This window comes from Chamaea fasciata, unplaced genomic scaffold (genome assembly GCF_029207755.1).
Source record: "Chamaea fasciata isolate MVZ Bird 193981 ecotype frontalis unplaced genomic scaffold, bChaFas1.0.hap1 SCAF_15, whole genome shotgun sequence".
Taxonomy (NCBI): Eukaryota; Metazoa; Chordata; class Aves; order Passeriformes; family Sylviidae; genus Chamaea; species Chamaea fasciata.
Genome location: NW_027094100.1, coordinates 15825523 through 15835543, shown reverse-complemented (window position 1 = coordinate 15835543; position 10021 = coordinate 15825523). Strand labels below are relative to the sequence as shown.

The following is a 10021-nucleotide window of genomic DNA, read 5'->3' as shown; positions in this document are numbered from 1 at the left end:
CCTCTGAATTTCAGATATACTTGGCTGAAATAGTCTCTGTGTAGGGATCTGCATTATTGTCTGCACCATGCTGAACTCCAGTGCTTTTTAGAGGAAGATTTGGATACAGAAATTGGGTGACTCACTGCAATAAAACAGAACAAATTCAGACAGCTCATCTTTTCTCTGGGTTCATGTAACAGTTTAACCCCAATTTTTCTATTTCCCATACAGCTTGCTATCGCAGAGTCTCTGCATCCTGGCCTATCAGAAATCCTACAAATGCTCATAATAATTTTCTTGATTGATGGTTGCTTTTCCTGCTTCTATTTCCTTTGTATGATTTATTTTCTATGCAGGCAAAATGTATGATAAGACTCTTCTGGAGCTGTTTAATGATATTTTCCCTTGTAGACATCATTGAAATGGACGGATTGGATGTGAGACCTTAGTAAACCTTCTGGGAATCTTCACTCTCTCTTAATTTCTTCTGATGCCTTTTTTTTCACCTGTTGTTTCAGATATTCCTAGCAATGAATTAAAATAAATATCTCATCAGAAATGCCTGCAGATCCTCTGAATGTATTTCTGATAGTTGACTGCACAAATGTTTTATTTTTCAATCCGTTTAGCATGAACTTGTTTGCCTTGCTTCCTGGCGCTGGAGAAGCACTCTGAATTCCGAGTGCTGAAATAAAAATCACTGCTATTGTTTAAAACATGCAAAAATGTATCATTTATTCAAATGTAAGATTTGTAAGTCATTGAATTTCATGGGAGACGAATCATTAGTCAAAGTGCAGGCTGCACTAGGGGTCATATTTAATTTATTTTCAAAGCCTTCATTCGTGCTTTTTGGTCCAGTGTGTCATAAGTTATTCAATACACAAAGGTGTCTACTTATGTCTCAAAGTAATTAAGCTGATTAAGTCATATTATCACTAACAAGAAGCATTAATTCCACTTGAGTGAATGCTGCAAAACAGAGCCACTGACATTTCCACCACTTAAACTGAAAACACATTACAGGCTAACTGGGAAGCAAAAGCTTCCCTCAGCCCTGGCCTGTTCTTCCATCTGATCTCTGTGGAGGAGTTGGCAACTGATGTTTTCAGAGCAGTGAAAAAGGAAAAGGTGCAAAGGAGCAGAGAAAATCAGCACGTGACAATCATGCAGACGTTTTTCAGTGTGGCAGAGGCTAAGTTATTATGACAGAAGCTAAAGGATATTTATTTCTACAAAACATCTACCAAGATCAAAAAGGAAACAGGAGGAAGGGATCCAGCCAGGAACAGGCTGCTCTGTTCTTGGGTTCAGGGAGATATTTAAGAGGCAATTTGATAAGAAATCTGGATGGATCTTGACCCAATCTTGAATAAATTGTGTTCCAGCATGAGGAGAGGAGAGGAGAGGAGAGGAGAGGAGAGGAGAGGAGAGGAGAGGAGAGGAGAGGAGAGGAGAGGAGAGGAGAGGAGAGGAGAGGAGAGGAGAGGAGAGGAGAGGAGAGGAGAGGAGAGGAGAGGAGAGGAGAGGAGAGGAGAGGAGAGGAGAGGAGAGGAGAGGAGAGGAGAGGAGAGGAAATTCCTAGCGTATTTGGAGGATCTAATTAACCACTGAGTGCCACAGACTGGGCTGGATCCAAGGTCCATCCCACTGGTCCTCATGGATTTGAGCTCTGTCCTGCCAATACCACGCCCCCTGGGAGCTGTGACCCACCTGGACCTGTGGCTCTACCCAGCCTGACCCAGCTGCATGCAGAGTGCTGTGTCCATGCTGAGGCTTCCTGGGGAATTTGCTGGCTGCTTCTTGGTTCCGTGCTTGGCAGATGGGAGTAGAACTGAGCATCAGCCCCTCTGGGTCTTTCCCTCTGGCCTCTTTTCTCTCTACCTCTGGATTCGTTTTGTCTCTCTGGGATACATTTTCAAGTCATTACAGAGATACAAGTGATGTTTCCATCTGAGCAGTCTCTTCAGCGACAGCAAGAGCACAAACCCCTGTTTGTGCTGGTGCCCAGAAGTGCTGTGTGCCTGCCTCGCATGGCCTGAAGCATTTTGCAGCCAACTGCACCACATGGCAGCTTTCCCACTGTCCTAGAAGCAAATCTCAAGCTGGCTGGCAGGTCCCTGAAAGCCAAATTTGCCTCTGGATCTCTGAGAGAGCTGGAACATGTGAGAGGGGTGTCCAGAGAGTGTTCTGCTGAGCAGATCTCCAAAGGAGCTCTCATGCCCAGTGCATTACCGGGCTACAGAAACCAGCTAATGCTCATCGGCTGTGCAGGAGTGTTAGCACAGGGAGAGTTGTAAAAATAACTAGTTGTAGGGCAAAGACCTTGCATTTTTAATGAGACCCTGTCCCTGTGGGAGATCTTCAAAGGAGATCTCATCTATTAGATGGACGATTCTGACCAGACATGCCCTTTGAAGAGGGATAGTAGTGTGGTTGAATTAGATTTATGCAAGTCCTCTCTTCCCTAAAGCAAGTCCCTTTTTATTGTCCTTTTTATCAATATGGTGATTGAAATGAAAGATTGAAACTGAGCTCTTGTCAGTGCAGGTTTTCCTTCAGCTAAGCAGAAGCAGATACTGGGGGAACGTGGGGTGTTGGGGCCTGGGCCAGGTGCTGTGCTGCTCAAATCCCCTTTGGAAGATGCCTGAACTGAATATACAAACCTGGGGGTCAGCAAGAAGTACAGATGTGTGTGTGTGTGTGTATCCATCTCATCCTGTGGGCTGATGGTCAGGGCTAATGGAAAGGACATGGAGGCAATTCAGTGGGCATCAGTGAGCCTTGGGAGTAGGGATTAAAAAATGTCAAGAAAATACACTGCAGAGTGACAGGGGAGGCGGCAAACCTGTCCCCTCTGTTGCTCGACCCCATGGTTTTCCTTAGACAGAGATGTAAAATGTCACTTTCAAATGCCTGTGGTTTTTGGGGGTCACTTTTGAGATCAATTTCCCTCTGGGAAGCTACACCTGGGAATCTGATACAAAACCCCGCTTCTATGTGTTCATTTAGCTCCTGGATGCCGTGAGGGACAGGATGTGCTGGGTGCTTTTACTGTGTGAGCTGGAGCACAGTGAGCAGCTCGGCCCTTCTGCAGAGGGGCTGCAGTCCTCTCCCAGTGCCTGACCAGCACAACCTAAAAATGCAGGGGAGATGCTGCCAGAGCTAATCTGGGAGGGGGAGATACTGCCCTGCAGGGAGCCAGGTCCATTTGATGCTTTTATTACTTCTTGAGGCTGTTATTAATCTTATTGTATCACTTTACATAATTCCCTTGTTCTTTTGAAGCAGTGGAACAGGCTAATACTGTGCAGAGGTCTCAGGCAGTAGCTGTTTGGGGTTCTTTTTACCCTTAACACTCTCTGGAGACCCTTGAAGAATGCACTTGGCAGCATAAAATCCTTCATCCTACTGCCTAATTGGGACAGGGAATATTTCATCTACCCGCAGTCAGGCAGATGTGAGCTGGGACTGAAGTCACCAGAAGCAGCCAGGTCCTTTTCATGTCCAAAGCATTGTCCTCCCAGGCCCCTGACTCCCACGGGGTCCCTTTGAGTGCTCCCTGCCCCCTGCTTCCACTGAAGAGCACATTGCCCACTTGCAGACAAGGACTTTTCTGGGTTAATCCCAAAAGCCGCATTGCAGCCTCCCCACGCCAGCCACCGAGCAAGTTCAGGGTACAAGAAGGACAAGCACGGCCCAGCCACCTCAGGACTTCATCTGAAGGCCAAGTGCTTCCCACCAACAGATACAGGTTTGCCTATCCCCAGGGAGCTGGCCCCGACACCTGGCACAGATCCAGGTTATCTCTGGGCTCCTGAGGCAACCTGCTGGGTGCCTATCCACAGGAAAGGGTAAATTAACCAGAGAAAGCACTGTAACAACCATGAGTTCTTCTGCCATTGGTGCCACATCCAGCCCCTCACCCCAGCAGATCATGGATGCCCTCACCATGATGCAAATTCCCCCCTGCCCGAGCTGGAGCATGGAGCAAGGAGCTGTGGGACATCTCCAACTTCTTCTGGCCATGACCCCAAAGTGCCCCTGGGTCCAGGGAAGGAGGGAAGGGGACCTTGATCCCCCAGAATCCAGGTGAAGTGAATAAAACGAGCTCTTGGCATAAAAAGAGCTCTCTGCTCCAGAACTCAGAAGGACAGATGTATTTCCTGGAGCTGGGAGTACTGCTCCCAGAGCTGTGCAGCAATCCCTGCTGTTGTGTGCAGCTCAGGGACAGCCAGGAGCCAGGGTGAGCTATTAAAATACAATTTATTGGTACAAATCAGACATAGTGAAACAAACTCAGTTTAGAAAGAGCTGTCATGTTCTGCACAGATGGATTCAAAATGTACTGTCCCATGACTGGAGCAATTGGCAATAGTGACAGACAGACTGGTGGACAGGTGCAGGGTGCACAAGGCAGGGGAGAGACTGTTCTGGGGCTGGAGTCCTGCCCTTGAGGGCTCCTGACTGCCAGCTAAAAGTTCTCAAAGAGAAACAGGGCACACTTGGAGATGTTTGTCCTGTGCAGGTGGGGCCCCCAGTGCACCAGTGCAGGGGTTCCTCCAGGCATTCAGGACTTGGGGAAAACAGATCTCTGAGTGAGGGCAAGGGCAGGAGGGAAGAGACTGTCGCCTGTGCTGGGGTCACTCCAATGGTTGAAAACTGTTTTTCTTTCAGATGATATTGCCTTGGGCTAGAGAGCTACCCAGCAGGGCCTCACCTTGTGCATCTCTCAGGTGCTTAAGCCAGCAGATCTTCTGGCCATCCAGTCCGTGTGTGCACGTGTTGTTCCTGGCACAAAGGCTGTCTCTGCCCTGGACCCGGGCTATGTCCAGCCCTGCAAGTGTTGGGTCAGGGTCTGAAGAGAAGCACTCGTGAAGGCGGGGCTTTGCACTCACTTCCCAGAGACAACAGGCACCAATTGCTGCTGTAGACATGCAACACATCCTGCTGGATCTCAGGGACAGAGCAATGGCCACTGTCCCCGTGTGTAAGGTCAGGCTTGGCTGAACCAGGCTCGGTCTGCACACACTTTCCACACCTACTGGGACAGAGATACAGGCATGCAGCTCAGTACATTCACACAGCCAGACAAGACAAAGAAGTGACAATGTTTACAGAGATGAATGGTCCCTAAGGGGACATGGGAATGGATAAACTCAAGGCAGATTTGCTTAAATGTGGTCATATGGACCTCAAACAGCACCTGCTGCCAATACAACTCTGCAAGATGAGATGGGAGAAATTCCCCCCGCCACCACCCCCCAATCCCTGTAATTTTCCGTCTCTTGCTCCTCAAATCCTTCCCACATGCTCTGTTGAGCCACTCTCCCAGCAGCTCCATAAAGTCTGGAGTGGTCCATACATGGAGGCGTGTGCTGTGGGTGGACCTGGCAGCTGAAATAATGCAGAAGATTCCAAGCGTAGAGCCATCCAGGCTATTTCAGGTCGTTGTTGATAACCACACTGTCATGCATGTCACAGTAAGTTGTCATCTTCTTCCTCTTGCCAAAGGTGGAGAAGCTGTTTTTGTTCTCCCGGCCTGGGAAGAGAGGCCCATCCTTGCTGGAAAGCAGAGTGGGGGTGCCAGGGATGTAAACGTTGTGCTGATAATCCAGGGCTGGGTACAAGGGGCTGTACTGGGGCGTCCAGATGCTGTTGGGGCCTGCTGAAGCCTTCTGAAACTCTGGAGAAAAGATGAGTGTCAGATTGGCTCAGGTCACATCCACATCCCAGGATGTGATTCCTGTGTCACCAACCTCCATCCTGGTGTCTGGACACCCCTTCCACCCACAAACCTTCACCATTGCTGGGAACAGGGATGTGATGTCCCCACTGCACCTCCAAAAGCCACCAGAGGGTCTGGTCTTCCCAGCCCCAGTATCCCAATACTAACCAGAGACAGGGGTCACCAGTGTGCACAGCCTCTCGTGCTCCTTCTGGAGGGCTCTACGGATTTCCCCCACATCTTCCAGGCTCTGGGAGCTAAAGAGAAGAGACTGGTTCAAAGCTGTGTCGGACATAACCTCCCCATTCCCGTATCCCCCTTCCACCTGCTTCCTCTGTTCCCTCAGTGCTGGGCTCTGTACCTTTTCAGGGCAGGTCGCTGTGTGCCTGGAGGCAGCCAGTCTGTGTTGGGCTGCTTGGCCTGGAAAACACCGGGAAGAACAAGGTTGGTTATTGTGACCCTCTGTCAATCGGCCCTGGGACCCTTTGCCAAAAACCCAGCCCTGCTAGCACAAGGCTTCAGCAGGCAGGGATGCAGGACCACATCTCCACTTTCCCAGTGCCCTTTGTGGACAGGCAAGCAGCACATTCTGGACCAAGCCTGCTCCCTTCTGGACCTCCCTCACTCTCCTGAGATATTGGGGTGGTTTAGGGCTTGTCCTCTGCCTCTGGGAGTTTTTAGCCTGTCATTCTGGGGAGAGACAGGTGGTTTTCCTATTCCTGTTAATTTTCAAAAGCCTTTTTTGCATGTGCAATGCTTACTTAGTCCAGGTCTGATGTACCAAATGGCGAGAGATGCAGAAATTGACTGCATGCTTCATGTCCCAGGAGGGTTGCAAAAACTGCAGGAAAATCTAACTAAGTATTAGGGGACAGAGTCCAGGGGTGCAAGGAGACACGTGGAGAGACTCTCTTGGCAGAGAGTCTTGGGTTCTCCTAAGAAGGGCTGGTTTATTAAAAGTCAGACGTAAGTGGATTAGACGCCTCATCACTCTCCATCCTTGTAATCGTGTTTTGGAGAGTCTTTCATCAGGAAAATTAGACATTCCTCATTTCAATACCTAACAAATGTTGACATCGAAATCTTGCCCCGAAGACCCCATTCCCTGCCTGCTGGCACAGCCTGGTGCAGAGCAGCAGCCAGGCCCGGGACACTGCAGACCCTGCCAGCACAGGGGAGGCAGAGCAGCAGTGATGCTCAGAACTGTCCCAGTGTGAATTGCTTACCCACGCGAAGGGGAAGCCACCCCCACTACCCCACCGCCCCCAGGGCACTGGAGCATCTCTGTTGCCTCTAATGGGTACAAAAGACGGTGAGAAGGGATTTCCTCTCGCCTCAGCCGAGCCTGGCGCTCCCCCGGTAATTAGACCCGTCGGGAAGCTCGGTGGAGATCCCGCTGCCTGACGGCTCCTAATTCCCGCACTGATCAAAGGCTCTGGTTATTCTCTGGGAGCAGCCGTGCCTGGTTTCCCTGGTGGCAGAGGCTGAGGGAGGGGGCTGGGGGGACCTGCGGAGTGCTGGTAAGCGCTGCTGGGCATTACGTTACCTCTTTGGAGACCTGGAGATGCTGCTCTGGCCGAGACCGCTTCCCGGGATCCTTCTCGTTGTTCCGGGGGGGGCTGCAGGGTTTGAGGAACATGAAGTCACTCTGAGCAGACTCAGGACCGAGGCAGACCTTGTAGCAGTAGCCTGGGGGGCCGCCCGCAGGCACATCAAGGCAGGTGGCAGCCGTGGTCCCTGCAGGGGGCTGTGCCGTCAGGTTGGAAGTCTTCAGGCCATCAGAGGAGGGTCTGGACCCGGGACAGCAGTGGCAGCGAGGCGGCGAGCAGCTGTCCCCCTGGCGGGAGCGTCGCTCTCCGCGGCAGCGAATGGCTGTGAGAATGAGGATGGCCAGAAGGAAGGTGAAGGAGATGGAGCCCAGGGAGACAAGGAGATAGAGGGTGAGTGGGGAAGATGAGGAGACCTCTGGAGGGAGGCTGAACTCGCTGAAGTCGGAGAGAGTCTGGGGCATGGTCTCCACCACCGAAAGCACGAGGGACACGGTGGCAGAGAGGGCTGGCTGCCCACCATCCCTCACCTGCACCACCAGCTGCTGCCGGCTGGCGTCTTGCTCCAGAAAGGAGCGGAGGGTGCGCAGCTCACCCGTGTCGGGCGCCACGCTGAAGAGGGTGAAGTCAGTAGCCTGGAGGAGCTGGTAGGAGAGGCGAGAGTTCAGCCCCGCATCCGCATCCACCGCCGACACCGTGCCCACCAGGTAGCCAGGCCTGGCTGACCGCGGCACCAGCTCCGTGGCCACGGAGCCATTGCGCGGCATGGGGGAAACGATGACCGGAGCGTTGTCGTTCTGGTCCAGCACAAAGATGTGGACGGTGACGTTGGCACTGAGAGGGGGAAACCCCGCGTCCTGAGCTTGCACCTGGATCTGGAAGCTGCGGATCTGCTCATAGTCGAGGGAGCGCAGGGCGTACATGTGCCCGCTGTCTGAGTTAATAGACACGTAGGTGCCCACAGGCATGCCGTGGATGTGCCCATCGGCAATGGAGTAGGACAGGTAGGCATTTTGTTGGCAGTCGGGGTCTAACGCACTGACAGAGCAGATGGAGGCGCCCGGTGCGTTGTTCTCCATCACGTAGACGCTGTAGGAGGGCTGGAGGAAGCGCGGAGCGTTGTCGTTCACATCGGACACCGGGATGGTGAGGGTGCTGCGGGTCAGCAGGGCGGGCGAGCCCATGTCTCGTGCCGTGATGCTTACGTTGTACTCAGGCACAACCTCCCTGTCCAGCGCTTGCGTGGTGACCAGCGTGTAGTAGTTCCGGAAGGAGGAGCGGAGCTCGAATGGCACGTTGGGGCCGACCTCACAGCTCACACGCCCGTTGTCCCCAGAGTCCCGGTCCAGGACACTGATGACAGCGATCACAGTGCCTGGGGGGGCATCCTCCAGCACAGGTGTGGACACGGAGGTGAGGGTCACCTCCGGCGCGTTGTCATTGACGTCAAGGAGGTGCACAAGCACCCTGCAGTGCACAGCCACAGCTGAGGGTCCGCGGTCCTTGGCTTGCACATAGAGCTCGTGGAGGCTGGCCCGCTCGTAGTCCAGGCGGCCCTTCAGCAGCACCTGCCCGCTCCGGGGCTCTACGTGGAAGAGCTCCCGGACACGTGGTGGTGCGTGCCCACTGAAGGAGTACTCAATCTCCCCGTTGGGTCCCTCATCCAGGTCAGTGGCATTGAGCTGGATGACCAGAGTGCCAGCAGGAGCATCCTCAGGAAGGCTCACACCATAGGAGGGCTGGTCAAAGGCAGGCACGTTGTCGTTGGCGTCCAGCACCGTGACGAGGATGTGCGCCGTGCCTGAGCGCTCGGGGACGCCGCCGTCGAGAGCCGTGAGCAGCACCCGGTGCACACGCTGCTGCTCACGGTCCAGGGCACGCTCCAGCACCAGCTCCGCAAACTTGCTGGCATCACTGCGCGTCTGCACCTCCAGTGAAAAGAAACCGTTGGGGCTGAGGCGGTAGGTGTGCACAGAGTTGGTACCCACGTCAGGATCTTGGGCGCTCTCCAGGGGGAAGCGGGCGCCGAGCACGGCAGACTCGGCCACCTCCAGCACGTATTCCTGCCAAGGGAAGGTGGGTGCGTGGTCGTTGATGTCCAGCACCTCCACCTCGACGCGGTAGAGCTCCAGTGGGCTCTCGACGAGGAGCTGCAGGTGGAGCAGGCAGGTGCCTCCGGCCTCGCACACCTCCTCCCTGTCAATCCGCTCGTTCACAAAGAGGATCCCGTTCTCCAGGTTCACCTCCAGGTGCTGCCTGGCCCCGGCCCGTGACACGATGCGGAACCTCCGCGCTGACAGGGTGGACACATCCAGTCCCAGGTCCTCACCCAGGTTGGCCACGAAGGCTCCGTGCTCCAGCTCCTCCGGCACGGCGTAGCGCAACTGCCCCCTCGCCGGGTGGCGGGCCGGGGGCCCGGCCAACAGGAGGAAGAGGAGGGAGCGGAGAAAGAGCTGCCCCCGCCCGGAGCCTGCCCCGGCCCCCATGGCCCCGCGGCAATCCCGGCGACGAGGAGTCGCACCCGCGCCGCCGCCTTCTCCCTCGCCTTCGCTTGCCTCTTGCACTTTCAAAGAGTTTAGGGCTCCCGGGGGCGGCGGAGGAGGGCCTTGCCCAGGGCTGCGGGGCCGAACCGCGGCCACCGGCGCTCGCTTAACCCTTTCTTTGCTGGTCCCCGCAAGGGGCTGCAATCCGGGTCCCGGGGCCACAGCAGAATCTGTTTACCGGAGCCGGACGCACCTGGGGAGGGGGCCACCTTCGGGGAGAT

At 54.2% G+C, this 10021-nt stretch overlaps 1 protein-coding gene across 1 annotated transcript; it reads right to left on the bottom strand.

Moving 5' to 3' along the window:
* Window positions 1-4244: 4244 nt before the first annotated feature.
* Window positions 4245-9806, bottom strand: LOC136297578 (protocadherin-10-like). Its single transcript, XM_066197573.1, has 4 exons — window positions 7257-9806; window positions 6072-6130; window positions 5879-5967; window positions 4245-5668 (listed from the first exon to the last, which is right to left on the bottom strand). Exons 1-4 carry the CDS (start codon window positions 9741-9743, stop codon window positions 5421-5423), a joined length of 2883 nt encoding a protein of 960 aa, XP_066053670.1. The 5' UTR covers window positions 9744-9806; the 3' UTR covers window positions 4245-5420.
* Between the last annotated feature and the right edge of the window lie 215 nt (window positions 9807-10021).

Excerpts from the sequence above, each read along its gene's own strand:
- LOC136297578 (XM_066197573.1), bottom strand. The coding sequence starts at position 9,743 with ATGGGGGCCGGGGCAGGCTCCGGGCGGGGGCAGCTCTTTCTCCGCTCC. Across the intron at positions 6,131-7,256 it reads ATCTCCAGGTCTCCAAAGAG|GCCAAGCAGCCCAACACAGA; the intron begins GTAACGTAATGC and ends GGTGTTTTCCAG. Across the intron at positions 5,669-5,878 it reads ACTGGTGACCCCTGTCTCTG|AGTTTCAGAAGGCTTCAGCA; the intron begins GTTAGTATTGGG and ends TCTTTTCTCCAG.